Genomic DNA, 23,975 nt, shown 5'->3' with positions numbered 1-23,975 from the left:
CTATGTACTTCCACTACATTTTGATAATGATTTGTATATATCTTTCTGAACTGAAACAATGATTTGCAGTACTTCTCCATTGTAAAATTAGGAGATATTAACAGGGTAACCCCCCCCCCCCCCTCCCAGCTACACAAGCACACTTATGTTAACGAAACTGAAGTATTAGAAGTTTACAAAATTCCATGGCCCTTTGCCCTGTGTCATTAATACACCTGTTGCCCTTTGCACCATGATATTAAAGTGGTTATAAAGCCTAAATGTTTTTTACTTTAACCACTTCCCGCCTGGCCTATAACAGAATGGCGGCCAGGCGGTGGTTTGGTTATCCTGACTGGGTGCCACATGACATCCAGTAGGATAATATGCCGGTGCGCACAGCGATCGCTGGTGCTTTGTTAATCTGATGGAGGCTCCTTACCACGTGATCAGCTGTGACCAATCACAGCTAATAATTGCATAGACCAGCAATTGCCGGGAAACGGCTTTCCTCGGTTCGCGCTGACAGGGAAAGCGATCGGCGGCTCTGTGCCGATAACCAGCACATTATCAACTGCCTGTCTGTGCCCCATCAAGAACACCTGTCTGTGCCCATAACAGCAACGCTTGTCAGTGGCTCCTCATAAGTGCCATCTATCAGTGCTGCCTATACAGTGCCCATGAGTGCAGCCTTATCAGTAGAAAACACACTTTAATAGAAACAAAATAAAAAGAAAGAAAAATGTTTTCAAAAATTGTTTTAGTTTGTTTAGCAAAACATAAAAACTCCAGGTGGTGATCAAACGCCACCAAAAGAAAGCTATATTTGTGGAAATAAAAATGTAGTTTTGGGCACAGTGTTGTACGACCGCGCAATTGTCAAAGTGTGACAGCGCTGAAAGCTGAAAATTGTCCTGGACAGGAAGGGGCGAATGTGCCTGGTATTAAAGTGGTTAATGCATTCTCTGCATTAAAGTAACAAAATGTTTAGGCTGTAGCAACCTCCCACCCCCCCCACACACACGATCCAGCGCTGTGGCCATCTGCGGCTTTCTCCCCTCACTTCCTTTCTCTCGCAGGCTTTGCGGAGGCTGCAGGAGCCATTCAAAGCCAGTGATCAGGGAGCGGACCGGGGGTTCAGTCCCGCTGTCTATAGACACAAGCAGTGCAGCTAGGGACGTTTGCACGCTCTCCACATAGCGGCTTCCTTTGGGGGCACTTGACAGAAGTGGTCGTGGGGATTCTGAGAAGAGGTTTGGGGCCTATCAGTGTGCAATACCACTGTACAGAGTAGGCAAGTATAAACCTGTTATTTTTTATTCACATTTACAAATCACTTTAATATGGTCTGTTGTGCGTTTAACTGTAGTTTTTATCTAAAGAACTAAAAAAAAAAAAAAAAAAAAAAAATATAAAAAAACAGTATATTACAAGCAGAAGCTGGTATATTAAAACTTTGGTGGATTTGTTCCACGTTTCCCGCTCCGTGTGTTACAACAGAAACACATCAAGACCGATGTTTGAAAAGGCTGGGTCTTGCACCCTTCCAAAGTCCGAATCGCCTAAAGTTTTATACAGGCTATACTTAACTCAGATTTTGGGGGGTTAAAAAAAGAAATATCTAATGCAACTTGAAAAACGGTTAACAGTGTCAGCGATCGAAACACCACCACTAGCCACCAACCGTGCCCCCTTTTTACTGTAGTTATTAGTTTGTACAAAATAAGCATTTCCACATGTGGGTAAAAACTGTCCTTCCTATCAACTGTCAAAATGTTTTAATTTCCCCTGCAATCACTGCTAGCCATTTTTGTTTTTTGCTTTAAATTTTAGGAGTTTCTGGTACAATATTTCACAAGCATTTTTAAAAATCATATGCACAATATAAGTATACCTGTCATTTGCAATCAATGTCAGATCTATCCATGAGACATAGGCTCCAATCACTTCAAGGCACTGGCATGTCACTTCAGAGTTTGTGTGCTGATAAGTCTGTAATATTTGGTACCAGGATTCCACCAGGTTTGGGACACACTGCTCCCGCATGGTGTCCTTCAATAATGTATTTCTGCGTGATTCCTAGAAAGTAAACAGGTGTGGTCAATTGGAGAAGAGTTAAACAATCATATTGTGTTTATTGGCTGCCTGTCCCTTATTTATTTTTTTCAACCATTTTTATTAGCTTTCCTCCGATGATTTCTGCCCTCACTCACTGTCCAATTCAGTTGGTTGTCACAGGTGATCTGCTGACACATGGAATGCCTAACTAGCAGGCATAGGGTTCCCCCCCCCCCCCCCCTGAAGCACCAAGACCACACATACAAGAATATTTTTTTTTAGTGGGTTACAGTTTTGATTCAACTAAATTGAAAACCATGGTATTCACCTATGCAAGTATCAAATTTAAAATGTATAAAAGTGATTTATTTTGATTCCATTGCTTGAGGTCCATAAAGTTAATAGTTATAGTTTAACATATTAAATTACACCTTAGATTCATCTTTTGATTACCATTATCGAGCTCCAAAAATACTATATCCAAGAACACGTTTTAACAATGATTAGACATTTTTTAAAACGAGTCTACAACAAGCAGGATAACTCATAAAAACATGCCTCACCCAAACATACAGGTCTGAACATAGGATGGGCTCATGAACATAGGGGCCTGGCGCTACTGCTTTACATTACAATGCACTTCAAAAACAAATCCAATCCAGTATGAGGTCACATTTATGTGCTGCAAAGGACATATTTCGGCCATCACCACTTGTTAAAAAGACCGTTTCAAAATCCAAAGAACTGTTCTAAACATCAAAACAGACACCTAAAAAAAAAAAAAAGCCTACAGAAAACAGCTGAATTCTAAGCTGTTTTGACACGCAAAGCTCCAACATTTTCCAGTAGTGTTGGAGCTTTCCAGCATGTCTCACAACCTCACATTTCTACCGAGCCATCACTACGCTTGGCTGCCTCACTGGCCGAGGGAGGCAGAAGTGACAATGCTTCCGGTAAACATTACTTCCGCTTGGTGGAACGCATATAGGCTTTCTTAGTTGATATTTCCAGCATTATATCCAATGTACATTTTTAGCTTTTTGGTCACAAAATACATACATTAGAAGCGGCGGACTTTCCTATCTTTTTATTCAGTCAATAATGAATGCCACAGAGATTCTTAAAAGCATGGAGGCACTTTAATGGCATAGAGGCCATACTTGCAAGAGGACCCAAAAGAAGGACTTGGGAGTTCGAAGACCACATTCTACTCAAGGAGAAGATGATGCCAACCATCATGTAAAGTGTTTGACGGCTTGTAATCAGGAAATCAACACGTTTTGGCGAGTGTGGTGTGTGCACCGAGGGTGCGGAGGAGGACCACGTTACTGCTTTTGTTGTAGCTTTACAAGACCACATGTTTGGACTATTTTTTATATGCACTATATGTTGCATATGTAGCCACGCCCCCCTACAGCAAGAATCACTCCCTTAGGGCACACTTAACCCCTTAGCGCCCCATAGTGGTTAACCCCTTCACTGTCATTTTCACAGTAATCAGTGCATTTTTATAGCACTTTTCACTGTGAAAATGACAATGGTCCCAAAAATGTGTCAATAGTGTCCGCCATAATGTTGCAGTCACAACTAGTAAAAAAAAAAAAAAAAAAAAAATTATTAAAATTGGCATAAAACTATCCCCCATTTTGTAAACGCTATAAATTTTGCGCAAACCAATCGATAAACACTTATAGCGATTTTTTTGAACATAAATAGGTTGAATACGTATCGGCCTAAACTGAGGGGGAAAAAAAAAAAAATGTTATATTTTTTTTGGGGATATTTATTATAGCAAAAAGTAAAATATTGAATTTTTTTTTTTAAATTGTCGCTCTATTTTTGTTTATAGCGCAAAAAATAAAAACCACAGAGGTGATCAAATACCACCAAAATAAAGCTCCATTTGTGGGAAAAAAAGAACGCCAATTTTGTTTGGGAGCCATGTCGCACGACCACGCAATTGTCAGTTAAAGCAACGCAGTGCCGAATCGCAAAAAAAAGTGGCAAGGTCCTTAACCTACATATTGGTCTGGGTCTTAAGTGGAACACTGTGGTATCCCTTAGACGGTGGGGGGATTTATTGCATAAAAATTTTGCGGTATTTGCAGACTTTAGGAGGCCGTTTCAGATATGTGCAGGCGCCTGTACATGGCTGCAGCAGTTTTTCAGGAAACATGTATTGTGAGCACATCTAGACCAAAAACAAACCAAAAAAAATAAAAAATGTACCCTTGAAGGTGCTTTTCTATTTTTACAAATTCCATGAACAAAAATGCATGCAGTAGTAGATGTCAAATTGTGCATGTTTGTGTGTATCTATGCGATAAAGCCCTACATTTTTAAATGAAATATAGTCAGAGTGAAAAAAAATAAAATGGATTAGTATAATCTTGGAGGTTAGCATTAACAACTGAAACTTTTAAATGTTCACATCTCAACTGCAGGCACAAACCCCCCCCCCCCCCCCCCCACACACACACCTTTCAGTGGCCCCCACCTCATCTACAGTAAATTTTCATTAAGAAAAAGGTGTACTATATGCCTTATTTATCTCTCCAGCAGGCTCTCCCTCCTTTTGTGCAAAAGTCCCCACAACATTATTGCTAATGCACTTTGGCCTGAACTTACCTCCCCATGCAGAATTCAGGACTAAGGCCCCTTTCACACTGGGGCGGTAGCTGCGGTGGCGGTATAGCGCCGCTAAAAATAGCGGCGCTATACCATCGGAATTGCCACGGGATTAACCCCCGCTAGCGGCCGATAATGGGTTAATACCGCCCCGCAATGCGCCTCTGCAGAGGCGCATCGCAGGCAGTATTGCCGCGGGTTCCCATTGTTTTAAATGGGAAGGAGCAGTATACATATCGCTCCTCTCACCGCTCCAAAGATGCTGCTTGCAGGAGATTTTTTTTTTTTATCTCCTGCCAGCGCATCGCCTCAGTGTGAAAGCCCTCCTGCTTTCACATTGAGGTTGCTGGGCAGGAGTTTTTCAGGCGGTATCGCAGTGCTATTTTTAGCGCTGTACCGCCTGAAAAATTCCTCAGTGTGAAAGGGGTCTAATAGTCTTGCATCAGACTTGATGATGTTAAGGGGCCACCCGCAACTCAGAGCATCAGGGAGAAGAGGAGAGCGCTGGAGCCAACAATTCAGTAATACAGCCCCAACCTTTAACAAGGATACAACCCTAGCAGTGCAGGGGACTGCATTGTAAGGGTCCCCCCCCCCCCCCCCCCCATGCCGAAATTGGTTTTTAATGTCCTTTGCAATCTAGATCGTGTAAATATACTCCCAAACAGGCACAGTATAAAGTAATAAAAACCAAAATAATAAAACCATGCTGCTCACCTCAGGAGTGTGAATGATGTCCCGGTCCACAACCTCTGCATCAATAGCCAGAAGAACTCTAAGGTACAGGTCAACACCACGGGGGTTCAGTCCCACAACAGACAGAATATCAAAAATAAATTTAGGCCAGGTTGAGAGGTACTCTGTAACAAAGACCAGGGCAAAGACTTGTGCAGCTTTGTTACGTATAAATGTTTTTTCTGGTTGGGCATTGAGCATCTGCAAGATTTAAAAAAAAAAAAAAAAAAAAAAAAAAAAACACATAATATTAAAAACGAAAATTAAAGTGTAACAGTATTATGCTCATAATCATTTAAACAATTGAGTACTAGTCTGTATAGAACGCTTCATTATCAGGCCCCCCCCCCCCCCGGTGTTGTGATACTTTGATTAACAATTACTGAGGCATAAAACACCAGCCAAAATACTTTAATATCTTTGAGAGGTAATTTTTTTTTACAAAAAAAATTCACAATCATTAGTGGTCAGCTGCACTTTAACTTCACCCCTTTGAAAATAACACAATCCTACAATCGGTGGTACTTTAACCCACTGCTCTGCCACTTTCAAGTGTGTAGTATATAAAAAAAAGTCTGTTTTACCAGCACAAGAGTTTAACAGACCAGTCCGTCTACGGCAATGCACTCTTAACGTTAAACCACATACCTCGCGTTGAACATTTTACTAAAGTTCTAAAAAAGTAGCACACTCAAAACTAAACCTCAAACCAATGCTTCTATAGAACATTTATTCTCACACTACTCACACGATAAACCATTTTTTAGAATTTTTCAAACATTCAATTAGATACTGGCTTGACACAAAAATATTGGTCAGGATACAAAGGGTGAAGCATGAAGTGACCGTCAAATCTGACAAAAATTGTCAATCACAACCCATTACAAAGAGATGGTGCAAAGTTAAAGTAGAACTTCAGTCATTTTTTTTTCAACTTTCAATCCATTACCTCAGGGGTGCCCAACCTTTTGAAGAGCGAGGGCCACTTAAGCGACTTGTTAACCTGTCGCTGGCCACAATAAGTGGAGCGGGTGGATGGCAGTCAACTCTGCTCTATAGAGCCCACTCTACTATCAGCACACCAAACTCGCAGGTAATAGAAGTCTATGGCTCAGTGCAGGTAACCCTCAGGTGCACTTCTCTGCACCTGCGGATCAGTTTGAAATCGGCCCGGTAACCACTGCAGAACAGATATGCCCATATATACACTGTCATTTTAGGAATAATCTTACCTTTAATAACAGTATTCTTATTCTATTTTATTCCATCCCAAAGCAGGAGGTCGCAGGCCACATCAGAGGGCTCCGCGGGCCACTGGTTGGGCACCCCTGCATTACATCTTCTGTCCTTGTTGTTTTAACTTTGGATAGTAAAAAAAAAAAATTTCTGCCAGTAAACACCTTAGACAGCCCACTTACTGTTTGTCTGGTTAAAAAGAGCCTAGGCTTAAGACATCATGCACAGCTCTCTGGCCTGAGTTTGCCAGGAAGGGAGTGGGAATGAGTCATAAGAGGGCCAATGAGAGCTGGAGATGTGCTGCTGTGTCTTTGTAAAGTGAACAGGCGGCAGCTTCAGCTGCCCCGAGTTAAAATGAATGCAGCCAGACTCAGTGGAGGGAGATTTCTGCAGCACATTTGGCAAGTACAGAATCACAGTATATATAAAATATGAAAAGTGGTTGGAGGGAAGCTTCAGAATAGCAAAGATGTTTTTATTACAAATTATGTGAGCAGACTGCAGTTCCTCAAAGTCATCAAGAGCACCCGCAAACCCAAAGGTAATGAGATAACTGTTGAGTTTGACCTGGTAGTAAAAAAAAAAAAAAAAAAAAAAAAAAAAACCACAAAAACAGATTCAGGTAGTATGCGGGGAGGCAGATAATTGTGGGAGGGGATGTCAGTGAGGGGGGGGGGGGGGGGTTGGAGGAGTGAAGAAAAAGGAAGGAAAACAGGAGCTCAGGAAGGTGGAACCGATTATTACTCTGGGTCACTCCCAAACAGTAGTGCCTGTCCTTCAGCTGTGAATGTAAAGGCATCCTGGGAGACGTCAAAATCTTGTTAAAAAAGTGATCAAAACGGTGGGTGAGTTTGGGCTATGCTCCGGGTTGGTCATTAATTGGGAAAAGTCAGCACTATTGCCAATTGACCCTCTTGGTGTCCAGATCAGTTAAAAGTAGTAGTCATGATGAAATATCTTGCGATATGGATCACGAGGGACACCAATAGTTTTGTCCAAAACAACTTAATCCCCCTTTTGTCTAAATGGGAACATAAAAGAGACATCTGGTGCAGACTCCCATTATCCATAGCGGGGTGATGTAACCTAATAAAGATGCTATGGTTGCCCCAGTTACTCTATATCCTTCATAACTTCCCAATCTGGATAGACCAAAAATGGTTTAAAAGAAAAGAATCCCTCTTCAGAGATCTAATTTGGAAGAAGGGACAAGCCAGGATATGACTCCAGACCATACAGTTACCAGCTAAAGAGGAGGGAATGGCAGTCCCACACCCAAAAACATACTTTTTAGCTTTGCAGCTACAACATCTTGCGAACTGCGGCGGGAGGGGGGAATTCCGGTAGATTGATGTTAACAGGGGCACCGCATAGGACAATAGTGGAAGCACTTGAGGCCGATTCGTTTATCCACAGATGTCCGACTATAAAACTCATCCGTAAAGTGTGGCAAACAACAAAAGTACTGATGGGCTACAGTGGAACAACAATTTCTGCCCCTCTCTGGTGCAATCAAAACTTAAGGGAATTAAAAGAAAATCGAGAGATCTAAAGAATGGGAGAGACAAGGTATAAGCCGCTTAATTCAACTGTATGATGAAGAACATGAAATATGAAATCCTTCTCAGACTTGTGGCAGGAATTTAATATAATACATTTTACAAATACCTCCAGATTCGACACGCCATCCAATCCCAGTTTGGGTCACAACCAATTGTATGGTCCCTGGCCCCTACCCTCCTCAAAATAACTTCTTCAAACACAACTAAAGGCCTGATCTCCGAGCTGTACTCCAGAATAGGAGCTAAAACAATGAGTAGGGCAGGCCCCATCAAGAGCAGGGCAGGATGGAAGAGAGACTTAGGTCAAATGACCACGGAACAGTGGAGTGCGATCTTGAGGAGGGGGGTACTTGTCTCGATCTCCCCATCTTAGAAAGTATCACACCTGTTCCTCTTGCATAGAGTATACTACACCCCCAGGAGGATGTTTAATCTTGGGTGGAGACGCACTGACGAATGTCCAAGGTGCAGATCGTCAGGCAATCTCATCCACATGCTATGGAAATGCCCAAAGCTATTTAGATACTGGGAGGAGGTGGTAGACACAATAAATAAAACCTTTAAAACTAAGTCAGAAGCTGAGTCTAAGACATGCCTACTAGGCAGTATAGCGGAAGAGTGCCAGTCGGCTCCCTTGAGGTGGTGCCGAGATGCCTCTTCCAGGCAAGAAAGTTAATTGCGTGGAGGTGGCAGGCCCAGACGCCACCCACTGCCAAGTCTTGGGTTGAAACTATTAACTCAATGATCTGGAGTGAGAGAGTGACACTCACCAGACAGGGCAATTATAGGAAGTTCATGAGGATGTGGAAACCTTTGCTAGACGAAACAGGATGCCCTATATAAGATGGTAGTCGGCCCTCAAATTTAGTACATATCTTAACCCATTATCGGGCATCCCTTCTTAGGGAAGAATTAATTAATGAAGTACACTAACTTCAAAAACTGGTTTATGGTGTGCGGGAAGGGAGGGGGGGGGGTGGGAGGAAACGAGGGAAGACAATTTGGAACTGAGAGGTTTTTCATTTCTCACAAGGTTAACGAAGAAAAGAAAGGGGGAAAAAGAGAAAAACGATGGTTGTGCATTTAAAGCAGAGTTCCACCTAAAAATGGAACTTCCGCTTAACCCACTCCTCGCCCCCTTACATGCCACATGTAATTTTTTGGGGGGGGGGGGGGGGGGGAGTGGGGGCTTCAGGAGAAGGGGACTTCCTGTCCCACATCCTCCTTCCGCCGAGGGGCTGGAAAGGCAATTAGCTTAATCGTCTTCTTGCAGCCCCTCCCTGTAGGTGAGCGCCTGTCCAATCGGATGGCGCCGCTCGCGCATGCGCAGTGGGTGCTCGGCCGTGAAGCCGAAAGCTGTCACTGCCGGGTGCCCACACTAGGAATGAAGACGCCGGCGAGGGGGGGCGAGGAGCGGAGCCCTGGCCGGCGCGTCGCTGGAGCAGGTAAGTGTCTGTTTATTAAAAGCCAGCAGCTACACTTTTTGTAGCTGCTGACTTTTAATAAACGTAAAAAAAGGCTGGAACTCCCCTTTAATATGTCATGCTATGCACGTTGGTGTACTAATTTTTATCTTTGATATGCAAACAATAAAAAAAGTTATTGGATTGTAAAGGCATCCTGGTAAAACCACGTAGACTTGTATGTCTCGTGTTTGCTGTGGGATAAAAGGATCAGGACCTCCATTCTGCAGATATCAAACATTTTAATATTTACCTGAGATTGAAGCCATGCAATTAGAGTTTCCCTTATCAGTTGCTGCTGCAATGCAGTCAGTTCAGAATACCTGTGGCAAAATACAAAATTGTACCATAAATTTAAAAAGAACTTCACAAACACCACTGCCCACATAACACAGCAGCCAAGTCATTCCTGGGATCCCACAACAAAATACATCAGCGTCCATTCTTGACACAAGCAGATGTAGAACTCACTTAAATTTTATTTGGTGTTCCAAAACTTGAAAGCAGAAGAACTTGACATGATCGTCACTGAAACAAAAAAGGAGAGTTTCATAGGTCTTACACATTTTCTGCAATCCTATTTAGAATTTAAGAGTGAACATGTGCCCAAGCTATGGAGAAAAAACATTTACATATTCTGTTCAAGCAGCAAAAAGGGTTGTTTTTGCTTCCTTTAAAATCCTTTCACAGATCTTCAAAGGACGGTTGTATCTCAGACCAACAAGTTATACTGCCACCTTTAGTTGGAACAGACACTGGCAAACCAAAACAGCTGTTGGCAAGTATTCTCACTTCCACAATGCTTCAGTAAATTGGAGACTATTTGGAAGTCTCAAAAGGGAGTTCAACAAAGTAGGCAACACAGCAAATAGCGGTAATCGTGCCCAAAAAGAAAAAAACAGTTAATACTAGGTGGTTGCCTGCAGGACCTTATGCCCAAATCTTGCATCAGATGCTTGAACAGCCATCTCATAAAACTTACAGTATATGTGAACAAAAGACAACCAGGTGGTGGTAGCCTTGCAAATATGGTGAACAGAAGCTTGAACCAATAAGCTCAGGAAGCATTCACTGATCTAGTAAAATGTGTCAGAGGGGAACCTTATCTTTTTTTTTTTTTTAACATGTCATACTTACCCCCACTGTGCAGCTCGTCTTGCACCGACCCCGAACACCGACTTCTGGGGTCCCACGGCGGCTCATTAGATAACCCCCTAGGAGAAGTGCTCTCCCGGGGGGTTAATTTGCGGGTGCGCTCCCGAGTCATTCATTCTGCATACATAGCCACTGAATGTATGACTCGGCCCCACCCCCTGATGCCCATGTCATTGTATTCGATTGACAGCAGCGGGTGCCAATGGCTGCGCTGCTATCAAACTATCCAATCAAGAGCAGAGACCCCCGCTCAGCGGGGGACAGCGCGTCTCCAGCGTCGGAATTTCGGGGCTCAGGTAAAACGGAGGGGCTGTGGGGCCCGATGACTGTCAGAAGTTTTTTCACCTTAATGCATATGATGCAAACCAAGTGACTCAAATTTCCCCTTCCCTCCTCCTGAGGCAGCTACATAAAGTTTTGCGGGGACATAAGCGGTGGAGGTTCTGGGTCAGGACAGAATATTTAGACACTCCCAGAGAAGGCTATGATGTAGGGTTGCACCGATACAGGTTTTTTAATCACAGAGTATGAGTTCCGATACTTTTGGTCAAGTACCGATACTTTGCAGTACGATTTGCGTAAAAAAAAAAAAAACGCAGTACAACGTCTCGTGAGCCACGCAGGACCCCTAAGGCCCCTTTCACGTTTGCGGATGAAAACGGGACACAAATTGGTCCCTATGTGATTGCGGGTGTCAACGGATGACACCCGTAATCACCCGCCTCCGCAAAGATCCGATTTTGCGGACGGAAAAAAATCCTATTTTTTCTTCCGTCTGCGAATCGGATGAACACGGACACACGGTCCGTGTTCATCCGATCCCCCCATAGGGGAGAGCGGAGAAAAGACAGGGCGGGACCTGCACAGTGTGCGGGGACCGCCCTGTCAGCCGACGGCTCAGCAGGGATTTTACTGAGCGATCCCAGCTGAGCTTACGGACACACGGAGGCGGATCATTACTGATCCCCCCTGTGTGAAAGGGCCCTTAGTCATCACATGCCAAAACTTTGCACTACCTTCTATGTGATGATGCTTCAATAAAAAATTTGTTTGGACGCAATCTGTTGTGTGCTGGCAAAAATCCACATCATTACACTGCAAAGAATCGCATGCAATTTGACCAGGAGTGTGTGGCGTGCGTCACAGGGCTTGAGGAGACATTCCAGGACCATCTAAGTATATGGCGGAAGTGATGTCAGCTTGGGGGCAGACCACCCTCTACATCTCCTTCAGCCATGAGCACCTCCAGCGGTCTGTGCGTGCAAGCTAAAAAAATGTTTTAAACTGCCCATTAGATGGCGTTTTAATACACACAGTGGGGGAAAATTGCATGCAGTTCGGACAGGAATGGCACTGCATCGGTTTAAGTATCGGGAGCATTTGGGCGAGTACCTATACTCGTGCAAATGCTTGGCATCAGGACCAATATTAGTATTGGCGCATCCCTACTATGATGTGCAGTGAAGCATGTGCTGTGCCAATGGACCGACTTCTCGAAAATTTTAATTTTCTATCATACTCAAAAGGCACACTGCAAGGGGGGTGGAAGGGAACAACACCTTTACAAAAAAAAAAAAAGACTGAAAGTAAGCACTTAAAATACTTTATCTGTGCGTCTATTGTGGCACCGGAGGGGGGGAGGGAGGAATACGATGAGCGGAAGTTGCACTCTAGGGTGGAGCTCCGCTTAAAGCAACAATAAGTATGAGGATCCTAAGCTAGTAACCTTTAGTGCTAAAACCATTCCAATTTGCCTTTTCACAAGCTACTCCTGACTAGAAAATGTTTGATCCATACACTAATGTCTGAAAAGCTTTTACCCATTAAATTGATTTTATACAACACACACTTCAGTATGATTCTTGATATAAAAAAAAAAAAAAAAAGAAAGAAAGATCCACTAACAGAAAGACAGTCTATTACCAGTACACTTATCTAATGGAAAAACATAATGAGAGCGTACAATAAAAAAGACAAGCCCCTCACCTATATATGCGTTTGGCCAACGCTTCAGCACAGATCTGCCATGCATCATGTGAAACTTTCAGTTGTTCAAAATAGGCCAATGCCTGAAATAAAAAAAAATATATATATTTTTTTTTAGGAGACCATAAATTTAATGAGGTGCACAGAAGACATATAAATTTAAAAAGGCACAAAGTGTATTGTTCTTTTGGAACTCATATTACAGGTACCAAAAGTTGGGGGTATTTTTCAAAATAAAAAAAAGGGATATATCAATTAGCAAAAAAAAAAAAAATATATAAAAAAACATTTTTGATTATTATCAGAATGAAAACATACACGCTCTCTGAAGTCAGCGTTAGCATTTGGGTTTAGTCCAAGCAGGGCTTGTTCATCCATGTCTGCTGCTATACTTCAAGCTCCCTATTTCTCACAATAGGTTTGCCCCTTTCTGGCACAGCAGAATCAATCAACATCTGCCAAAGAATGAAAAAGCAAAGTTAGGAGAAACATGGTATTTGCAAAAACAATGGTGGTGCTAGTCTCAGCAAAACTCTAGAACACAAGACTAGGAACATCCTGCACAGTGTTTTTCCCATAAACTAAGTTTACATGCACAATCCCAGCATAACTGACAAACTTTTAACAGTTTGTACAGCCACAAAAAAACTGATTTTAACTTTATATTTATACAATAAAAGCACTAAAAAGAAGTGAAAATTTCAATGAACCAGATTGCTCAATTATCATGAAACAAACAAAAAGCTCAACTAACCTGTTGAACACCCAAATCAAGTATGATTATGTCAGATTTTTGAATAGCGGTACATTGTTTTGCATAGAAATCTGGCATTTTATATTGAAGGCCTGCAATTCTTAGTAATAACACACTTAAATCTGTCCAAACAAGAGTCTAGTAGACATCTCAGGTATGATAAAGTTTGAAATACGAAATAAATGACTATATAAAAAAAAAATTCTGCAAGTGTTGCAATTTACTATCGCTGTTTTCAAGCTGGTCTAAAACCACGTTTGACGTAAATGGGACACTTTATATATAATTGTCTCTGGGCACTGGACAAAACTGAGGTGAAATGATTTGATACATAATGTAATCTGCAAGACTACAGTGTAATGTATGTGTTCTGTTTATTGTAATTATTGAATTTTTCAGCAGGCACCGCTCCCATGCGTTGCGATGCTCACAGTGAACGGAGCCTGTCACACAGAGCATCGGGCGGGGGACATCGCAGGATCCTGATGACAAGGCAAGTAACCTGGACCAGGATCCTGCAATTCAATCCCGAGTGTGGCTTGGTGTTACTGCTAATGGTGCTGAAATTTAACCCCAAGCCATAGTCGGGATTACCGCCGGCGAGGTTAAAGTGGAGTTTTACCCAAAAAGGGAAGCTCCGCTTGTTTGCACCCTCCTCCACTGCGACATTGGGCACTTTTTTGGTTTTGACAGGTACCCACTCCTACGCCAAATTGCCGCGGTGATCTATGACAATGTGCGGCTCCTCCTCCTTCGTCCCCGCAGGCTTCTGGGGGACACGCCGTCCATTCGCAAATGGAGTTTGACTCACACAGGCACAGCAGAAAACAGGTTGTGAAGCTGGTAGGCTTTACTGCTGGTTTGGTTTGCCTTACCCAAGATGCCCGGGCTCAGGTGCTGACATTGCTGGGTCCATGGACAGGCAAGTGTCCTTATATTTAAAGTCAGCAGCTACAGTACTTGTAATTTTTTTTTTTTTGGGGGGGGGGACTGAAGCTTTTCCAGGTGCATCAAAACAAAAGGTCTTTAACCACTTGCTTACTGGGCACATATACCCCCCTCCTGCCCAGGCAATATTTCAGCTTCCGGCACTGCGTCGCTTTAACCACTTAAGGACAGAAGGTGTTTTTCAGATTTTGCTAGGAAATTACTTAAAACCCTCAAACATTATATATTTTTTCTAACACCCTAGAGAATAAAATGGCGGTCATCGCAATACTTTTTGTCACACTGTATTTGCGCAGTGGTCTTACAAGCGCACTTTTTTTTGGAAAAAATTCACTTTTTTTAATTAAAAAATAAGACAATAAATTTGGGCCAATTTTTTTATATATTGTGAAAGATAATGTTACGCCGAGTAAAATGAAACCCAACATGCCACGCTTAAAAATTGCGCCCACTCGTGGCATGGCGTCAAACTTTTACCCTTAAAAATCTCCATAGGCGACATTTAAAAAATTCTATAGGTTTAATTTTTTGAGCTACAGAGGAGGTCTAGGGCTAGAATTATTGCTCTCGCTCTAACGATCGCGGCGATACCTCACATGTTTGGTTTGAGCACTGTTTTCATATGCGGCCGCTACGCGCGTATGCGTTTGCTTCTGCGCACGAGCTCGACGGGGCGCTTTAAAAAAAAAAAGTTTTTGGGGTTTTCTTATTTATTTCTTTTATAATTTTGTACACTGAAATAAAAATAAAAAAAAACACTTTTATTCCTATTACAAGGAATGTAAACATCCCTTGTAATAGAAAAAAAGCATGACAGGTCCTCTTAAATATGAGATCTGGGGTCAAAAAGACCTCAGATCTCATATTTAGACTTAAACGCAAAAAAAAAAGGAAAACGTTGTCATTTGAAAAAATGACAACAAAAAAAGTCTCTTTAAGACGCATGGGCGGGACTGACGTTACTTCCGCCCAGCAATGCTATGGGGACAGGTGGGGGCCATCTTGCCCTCACTCGCATCCCCACACAGCAGCTGAAAGGACCCGATCGCCTCAGCCGCTACCGACGTTTAACCACTTAAACACCAAACCTTTTTCTGACAGCTCTTTTCAAGTTAAAATCATTATTTTTTGCTAGAAAATTACTTAGAACCCCCAAACATTATATATTTTTTTAGTAGAGACCCTAGAGAATAAAATGGCGGTTGTTGCAATATTTTATGTTGCACTGTATTTGCGCAGCAGTCTTTTTAAATGCAATTTTTTTGGAAAAAGTTACTTTAATGAATTAAAAAAAAGTTTTTTTGTATAAATGTAAAAGATTTTACGCCGTGAGAATCGTGATCATTATTCTAAGCAAAAAAATCGTGATTCGCATTTTGGCCAGAATCGTGCCGCTCTAGCGATCAGTGCTATATATATATATGCACTAATTACTGTATAAATGTGACTGGCAGGGAAGGGGTTAACACTAGGGGGCGAGGAAGGGGTTAAATATGTACCCTGCATAGTGTTTCCAACTGTGGGGGGTGACCGATCTGTGTCCCTATGTACAAGGGACACAACATCGGTCTCCTCTCCCTGACAGGACGTGGATCTGTGTGTTAAAACACACAGATCCACGCCCTTGCCTGTGTAACCGCCGATCGCGGGTGCCTGGCGGACATCGCTGCCGCCAGACACGCGCATCGGCATCTCAGTGATGCGCGCCCCCCCCCCAGTGGCTGGAGGAGCCGAGGACGTCTATAGACGTCCTTCCGGCAATTGAGAGCCACCTTGTGGCCGTCTTGAGAATACGCTGGATGCCAAGTGGTTAATATCCTACAGCTTGTTTTCTTTATAAAGCAGCTACAACCAAAGTAAAAAGTCTGCCCTTGCAGACAGGGACCCTTGCTCTGAGTAAGCAGTGTAGGGCTGCAACTAATGATTATATTCATAATTGATTAGTTGGCCGATTTTTTTTTTTTTAAGGTTATTAATCAAAACAAAGTCCTTGCCCTTTCCAAATACGCAGCCGCTGAAAAAATCATGGATGTGAACGTGTCCCATAGCAAACCATGTAAATGAACTGTAGTGTGTTTCTGCAAAAAGCACCAAAAAAACAGAGGTGTGACCCAGGCCTGAGATGTTTAGTAACATAATAGGGGTTAAAAAAAAAAAAAACTAAAATTAGTACAAAAAGAGCAAATAATCGCTACTGTAAGGTGTTCATTTTTTACAGTGGGACAAGTGAAAGTAATATTTACAGTAAAAATTTGCTCTTTTTGTACTATAAAGGGCAAATTTTAATTTTATTGTAGCCTCATTATGTTACTGATCGATTATGAAAATAGTAATCGATAAGATGTTTCTGCACTACATACAACATCTTCCTTCAAAAAAGTGGGTTCAAATCGACATTAGTTTACAACCGCAGTGACAGGGAAATTTTGAAATAGAAAACTTCTTGGTCAAAGGATCTTCAGACAGTAGGTGGTTTTCGTTCAAAAATTACATTCATTTTAAAACTGAATGTTAAAGGCAAGTGAAAATTTCAAACAACATTCTCTCCTTCAGCGAATGTACAAAGATTTTTAGTATTCATATAATAACAGTAGAGATTTGCTCTTTTTGTACTATAAAGGTATAATTCGTTGTTTTTTTAACCCATTATGTTACTGGCCGATTAATTTCAAGATCGATTAGTTGTTTCGACCCTAAAGCAGTGGTCTCACTGCAGAAGTCCAACATATAGGTTGCCAATCAGCAACACTCATGCTCCCCACTGATTTGGGAGCTCAGAATGCAGGGTTTCAGTGACGTGTGGCAAGAGATCACTGTTTCCATGCAGGGAGCAAGGGTCCCATTCTATCACATGCTGGCAGGAGACAGGCTTTTCTAGGCTGTGGCTGCTTAAAGACAAAAAAAAAAGAAAAAAAAAAAAAAAGAAAGTGAATGTCCAATCTATAACTAAACTTAAAACAGCTGCCACTCCCCTTAACTCCCCTGTAGAAGGAAGATGCTTACTTATCTATTCTAAAGGCGCTCCGGTCACATAATTGGCTGCCAGTGGCAGCTTTACGGGAGAAGAGGGACAGCTGACAACAGAAGCCCCATGGTAAGCCTATGGGCAACGTTACTGCTCAGGTACCCTCACTTCTCCCCTGAAGCTGGATAGCTACAACAAAGCTGAATAACTACAGCAGCTTTTCTCAACACAGAGGAATCCTTGAAATAGTTCTCCGATCTCTGGGAACCCCCTGCTAAATATTTGAAATCTACAACTCATGATAAATTGGTGTGATGCTCAGTGGGAAGAATGTGCCTTACACTTGTGGTCATTGGGTGAAGAATTACCTCCTTACAGATAGCTAAAAAGATCAATGGTGTCAGTGGGAACTTATCTGAGAGGCAGAAACTGCCCAATGCTGAAGGGACCACCTCTGGAGGAACCCTGGTTGAGAATCACTGAACTACAGGAACGACGATTCGTTACATCCCTTTCACACTGGGTCGTTTGGCAGGCGCTAAAAGCACCTGCAAACCAACCTGAAACAGGTGCTGCTGTGTCTCCAGTGTGAAAGCCTTAGTGAGAAAGCCCTAAGGGCTTTCACACTGGAGCGGTGAGCTAGCAGGATGGTAAAAAAAAAGTCCTGCTAGCAGCATCTTTGGAGCAGTGTGTATACCGCTCTTGCCCATTGAAATCAATGGGACACTGCGGCTATACCGCCGGCCAGTTTGTAACCCTTTCTCGGCTGCTAGCAGGGTGTAAAACGGCCCCGCTAGCGGCCTAATAGCGCAGAGAAATTGGCGGTAAAGCGCCGCTAAAAACAGCAGCGCTTTACCCCCGACGCCGCCCCCACCCCAGTGGGGAAGGGGGCCTTAAAGTAGAAGAAATGGCTACCCAATAACTCATTTGTTACATGAAGCTTCACCTTTTTCCGCTGAACTCTGCTTACATTTTTCTAATAAAATCGCTTTCTGAATACTTTTTTGGGGTTACCACAAGAGGTATTTGGGTACAGCGTTGCACAACTGTCAGTTACCGTAATGCAGTGCCATGTTGCACAAAAATGGCCTGGTCATGAAGGGGGGGGGGTAACCATCTGTTGCAGAAGTGGTTAATACCACTTTCAGCACTGTCCCGCTCGCAGCACCATTGCTCTTTTCATGGTCTCACAGGAGACTCAGAGCAGTCAAGTCCTGTGAGAAGGGAGTGGGGCTGAGCTGCGTGCGTCTATGGACGCGCACAGCCATGCCCACACAGATGCCCCAAGCATATGGCTCGCTGAGGGGGGGACTCAAAACGATAAAAGGAGGGGGGACAGTGCCAGCTGGGGACCCAAGGAGACAGGGATCAGGCCCACTCCGTGCCATACCATGGCACAGAGAAGCCAAATAGTTTTTTTAAAGGGGGCGGGGCTTTAGAATCACTTTAAGCAAGATAAACATTGCATGAAAATGTAACCATACTATGAACAAAGCACTTTTACTGTTACTGATAGCCACAACTACACAATAATATCCAGAATAACATGGAACTTGTACTAGTCCCTCTATGGCTCCTGTATTCCATCTATGGAATGACACCTGAGTGATACACACAGTGCTGTCCGGTGATCACATGATACAATGCTTCCCTTCCCCCCCCGGAGGACACGTGTGAAGTCTCCACATACATGACACATGGAGCCTCTCCCCAATGCGCACAGGATGACTCGGCTGACACCAGCACAGACCGCAGGCCATGCCCATGTGCCGACTTACAGGGCCGCCTTCATCTACAAGCATGGCAGAAAGATGCCAACCCCCCTCTGAGTGTCAACCGGCTTCCTCACCTTCCCCGCCGGTCACTGCTCCATGCGGCGGCTCCTCCTCCCACCCGCTGTATTCTAGGTGAAGCCTATAGCACGTCGCAGCGTCAGTAGATCAGCACGCAGCAGCAGCGGACCAGGCAAGTCCCGAATACTCCAATAACACGTTCCGCCTGGCGGCGCGCTCCGGGGTGTGTCGTCATGACGCAAAGACGGGCGCGCAGATCGTGAATTGCTGTAGTATTACATGAGATGACGAGGCGTATGGGGCATTTGAGCGCCATCTAGTGACGAGATTGAGGTAGTGCGCAGGTTGGAGATTGTAGAGCAGCGCTGCTTTGTTTTAAAAAGCCCATGTCACCAACTTAAAAAATGACAGGTACCGAAGAATCAAGTAGTTAAAAAAAAAAAAAATGTTGCATTTTTTTTTTTTTTTTTAGAAATACAGCATATAACAGATGCATTTAACCACTTCCCAGGCCAATTCTGGCATTTCTCTCCTAAATGTCCTGTACCTTTTGTATTGAACTGTACCGTAATTGTGTTCTCCCCTCTATACATTGTAAAGCAAGGTGTAAACTGTTGGCACTATATAAATCGTGTATAATAATAATAAATGTAGAAATCATAATTTTTTGCTAGAAAATGATTTAAAACCCCCAAACTTTTTATACATTTTTTTTTTAAGCAGAGATTCTAGAGAATAAAATGGTGGATGTTACATTGTTTTATGTCACACACTATTTGTGCAGTGATTTTTCAAACGCAATTGTTTTTGGAAAAAATTCACCTTAAAGTGGAGTTCCGCCGAAAAAAAATAAAATAAAAGTCAGCATCTACAAAAGTGTAGCTGCTGACTTTTAATAATCCTCTCCCCAGAGCCAGCATCACTACTGTGGGAACCCAGCTGTGGCTTCACAGCTAGGCACACGCTGTGCATGTGCTAGCCGCGCTACGCGTTGTGAATGGTCGGGAAATCTTCTGGGACCTGTGACGGTATCCGCCCCCCACAAAAAATGTACCCACCAACAGTGCCAGCAGTACTCACCACCAGCACCCGACAGCAGTACCCACCGCCAGCAGTACCCACCAACAGTGCCAGCAGTACCCACCAATAGTGCCAGTGCCAGCAGTACCAGCCAGCAGACACCACCAGCAGTACCAGCCCTGGAGGACAGCCAGCAGCAGCTGCCAGCCATACCTGCCCCAGGGACAGCAACAGCTGCCAGCCATACCTGCCCCAGGGACAACAGCAGTGAGCGATACCTGCAGGAATCCTAAGGAAGAAGTGATGATTGAGGTCACTTGAGGTGCAGGTAAACAGCAGTGCCAACAGTACCCACCATTAGTGCCAGTGCCAGCAGTACCAGCCCTGCAGGAATCCTGAGAGAGAAGTTACAATTGAGGTCAGTTGAGGTGCGGGTAAACAGCAGTGCATCAGTGTGAAAGCAGCCTTAGGCCCCCTTCACACGATCAGTCCAATTGGGTCCACCTGTCCCAATCAGACCCTCCATTCACTTCTATAGAGCGGCAGATGTAAACTGACTTGTGTCTATTTACACCTACCTATCTTCAATCTGATCCACTTAAAAAACAGAAGGGGATCTGTCCTCTTCTGTCTGGGCTGTTAGGACTGGAGGGCCCATAGAGTAGAGCGGGCTGTGTCCGTGTCTACTCTGCATATGCAATGTGGATAGTACGGACCTGTCATCTGCCTGCTACGCTCATTGTGGCCCGTGATTGCTTACCAAGTCACTAAAGTGGCACTTGCACCTCAAAAGGTTGGGCACCCTGCTTTAAAATATGATGTTACACAGAGTAAATAGATGCCTAACATGTCCTGCTTTAAAATTGCACACACTTGTGGAATGGCGCTAAACTACAGTACTTAAAAATCTCCATAGGCAACGCTTTCATTTTTTTTACAGGTTACCAGTTTAGAGTTACATACTGGTGCAACATATGTATGCATTCGCTTCTACGCACAAGTACAAGGGGACGGGGCGATTTAATCTTTTTATTATTATTATTTTATTTATTTTTTACACTATCCCTTCAATTTTTTTTATCACTTTTATTCCAATCACAAGAAATGTAAACATCCCTTGTGATAGAAATAAAGCATGACAGGTCCTCTTTATAGAGAGAAAACAAACATTGATCTCTGCTTTACAGAAAAATAATCCTGGGCTCTACAATCACATTGGAGAACCCTGATAAACACAGTGGACAACGGGGGGTGGGTCAACTTTCTTTGCAGGCCCTGTGTGTGCTGCTACCATTGTCTGGATATGTAATTGTTTTCTATGTTGTGTATTTTTGTATGCACCGATTGGCAGTGCCCCAATGTCAAATTTATTGTTAAATCGCAATAATTATTATTATTTTTTTAAAACATTGCCAGTTGGACTCGGTTTATCAGCAAGAAAGAATGACATATGTCCCCCTCATACACAGAGACAAAGGAGTATTAAACCCCAAAGCAAACATTTATTATATTGTTACATTGCAGCTTACAAACTCCTAGATGCAATGGCTGTATTCGTTTTCCTTTTTAGTCTTTCTTTCCTCTATTTCCTTCTGGTGATCTGGCCAGTAAGTTGTTTTTTCAACAGAAAAGCTCTATTGTTGTTACAGAGATGAGACAAACCATTTAACACTGATAGGTGCTTAAAATGATCAGCTTTTATTTATTTATGTAAAACCTTTATCCTAAAAGGAAAAAAAAACTGTTGCTGTAACTGCGGTTTCCAACCAGTAGTCTGCGGAACACTGGTGGTCCACGAGAAAATGATTATGGTCCCAGGGGTTCTGCTGCAAATGAACATTGTGGCGGATTTATACTGCCCAGTGTTGTTCTCAATGCGTGCTGACAGTCAATACTGTCAGCACGCATTGATACCCAATGTCTCCTCTGTAGTTCCAGCTCCTGTGAACACAGAGGGATGTGCTGGGAGTAGTGCAGAGAGCCAGAGGTGACGGAGGAGGGGACTCCCAATGGCAGCGCTGATCACTGGTCCACGGGCTTCAATATTGTGAGTTTAGTGGTCCTTGAGGTCCGAAAGATTGGGGACCACTGATCTAGAGTATCTAAACAGCGACATAAGTTGGCTATATGTCAGGGTATTGAGCAGGTATAAGGGCCAAGTATCAAAAAACTTTTTCTTAAGAGACTCCGAAATGTAACAGCTTAGATTTTGTCAAAAAGCATACATTTATTACATTTTTATGATTAATCAATCAAGTACCGTATTTATCGGCTTATACCGCGCACTTTTTTCCCCTGAAAATAGGGGGAAAATCACGGGTGCGCGCTATACGCCGATAGCATGCCTCGGAGGGGAACGAGCGCCCGCCGGAAATCACTGAGCCGTCATCTCCTTTCGGCTCTCACGTCACACACACACAGTCCCGCCTCCGCCACCAGCATTGGACCAGTGTTCTGTCTGTCACAGGAGATGGTCCAATGCCAATGGCGGGACTGTGTGTGTGTGACGCGACAGCTGAGTGGAGATGACAGCTGGGTGATTTCCGGCGGCGCTCGTCCCCCCCGAGGTATGCGCTAGTCTCAGCCAGCGCTGCCCACGTTTAAGGGTTTCCTCAGACTGCTGAACATTTGGGTATAGAAGCCCCAAGCCGCGCTACAGTCCCGGTTAGCGCTGCCTGCTTCTGAGAGTTCCAGTTCCCTCCCTTACACCATCCAGTGCCGACAGCTAGAAGCCCTAAGGTACTGTGTATCTCCTTGAACATAGGAGCTGCTCTCTGAGTTGCTTGCTGTACATTGCAGTTAAAATTAAAAATAAGATAAGCAGCATTTACTATTTGGACTAAAAAAAAAATAGTTTTTCCAGAAAATTCCCTCTTAAAATTGGGGTGTGCGTTATACGCTGATAAATACAGTATTTTAAAGCTGAAGTTTAGGTATAGCAATGTTTATATACTGTAGTTACAGCTTGGAAAAATGTAAGTATATATGTGCCATACCTGTAGAAACCCTTATTGAAGCTGAAAATCACTGTACTAGGCACTACTACTACAGAAATTGCACCACATTTCTGGGTCCCAATGCCAAGTTACTGCCCCTGCTGCTTAGTTAACACAGGTTTTGACAGACATAGATCCGGTTTAGATTCTTTCTCCACTCCCTGTATATTGGATTTTTTTTGCAGAGGGGAGTAGGGTTCAGGTTACTGCCCTATCCTTGTTTGCAGAAAGGAGACTAGCGGAAGATCCTTTAGTCAGGAGGTTCCTTTCAGCCAGATCTAGACATGCTCCCAAGGTCGTCAGACACGTTCCTCCCTGGGATTTGTTATTAGTATTAAATGCTCTGACAAGGGCTCCTTTTGAGCCTTTGCATGAGGCTTCCCTGAAATGTATTTCCTTGCAGATTTCCTTCCTTTTGGCTATTACATCAGGGAGAAGGATTTCTGATCTGCAGTCCCTTTCCTGTAAAGACCCCTTCCTGAGGATTCTAGAGGACAGGGTTGCGATTAGGCCTGATCCTTTCTATTTGCCCAAAGAATCTTCAAACTTTCATAGGTCCCAGGAGGTAGTCCTGCCTAGTTTCTGTACCTCTCCCCAAGAACGCGGAGGAGGAAAGATTTAGTCTTTTAGCCGTAAAGAGATGTCTTCTGCTTTATCTAGAGAAATCCAGTGGTTTTAGGAGGTCCTCCCAGCTGTT

The 23,975-nt window shown here is 43.3% G+C and overlaps 1 protein-coding gene across 1 annotated transcript in view; it reads right to left on the bottom strand.

Annotated features, from left to right (window-relative positions):
* The window catches only part of XPOT (exportin for tRNA), a 62,353-nt gene extending 42,879 nt beyond the window's left edge, over nt 1–19,474 (bottom strand). The window contains exons 1-7 of the mRNA XM_040344095.1: nt 19,319–19,474; nt 13,121–13,257; nt 12,803–12,885; nt 10,133–10,189; nt 9,915–9,984; nt 5,383–5,601; nt 1,874–2,058 (exon numbers count right to left, since the gene is read on the bottom strand). Coding sequence (XP_040200029.1) covers nt 1,874–2,058; nt 5,383–5,601; nt 9,915–9,984; nt 10,133–10,189; nt 12,803–12,885; nt 13,121–13,180 — 674 coding nt within the window. The 5' untranslated portion in view covers nt 13,181–13,257; nt 19,319–19,474. The remainder of the gene's footprint in view (nt 1–1,873; nt 2,059–5,382; nt 5,602–9,914; nt 9,985–10,132; nt 10,190–12,802; nt 12,886–13,120; nt 13,258–19,318) is intronic.
* Between the last annotated feature and the right edge of the window lie 4,501 nt (nt 19,475–23,975).

Source organism: Rana temporaria, chromosome 3, assembly GCF_905171775.1.
Source record: "Rana temporaria chromosome 3, aRanTem1.1, whole genome shotgun sequence".
NCBI classification, from domain to species: domain Eukaryota; kingdom Metazoa; phylum Chordata; class Amphibia; order Anura; family Ranidae; genus Rana; species Rana temporaria.
This window is presented reverse-complemented; position numbering and strand designations above follow the sequence as displayed.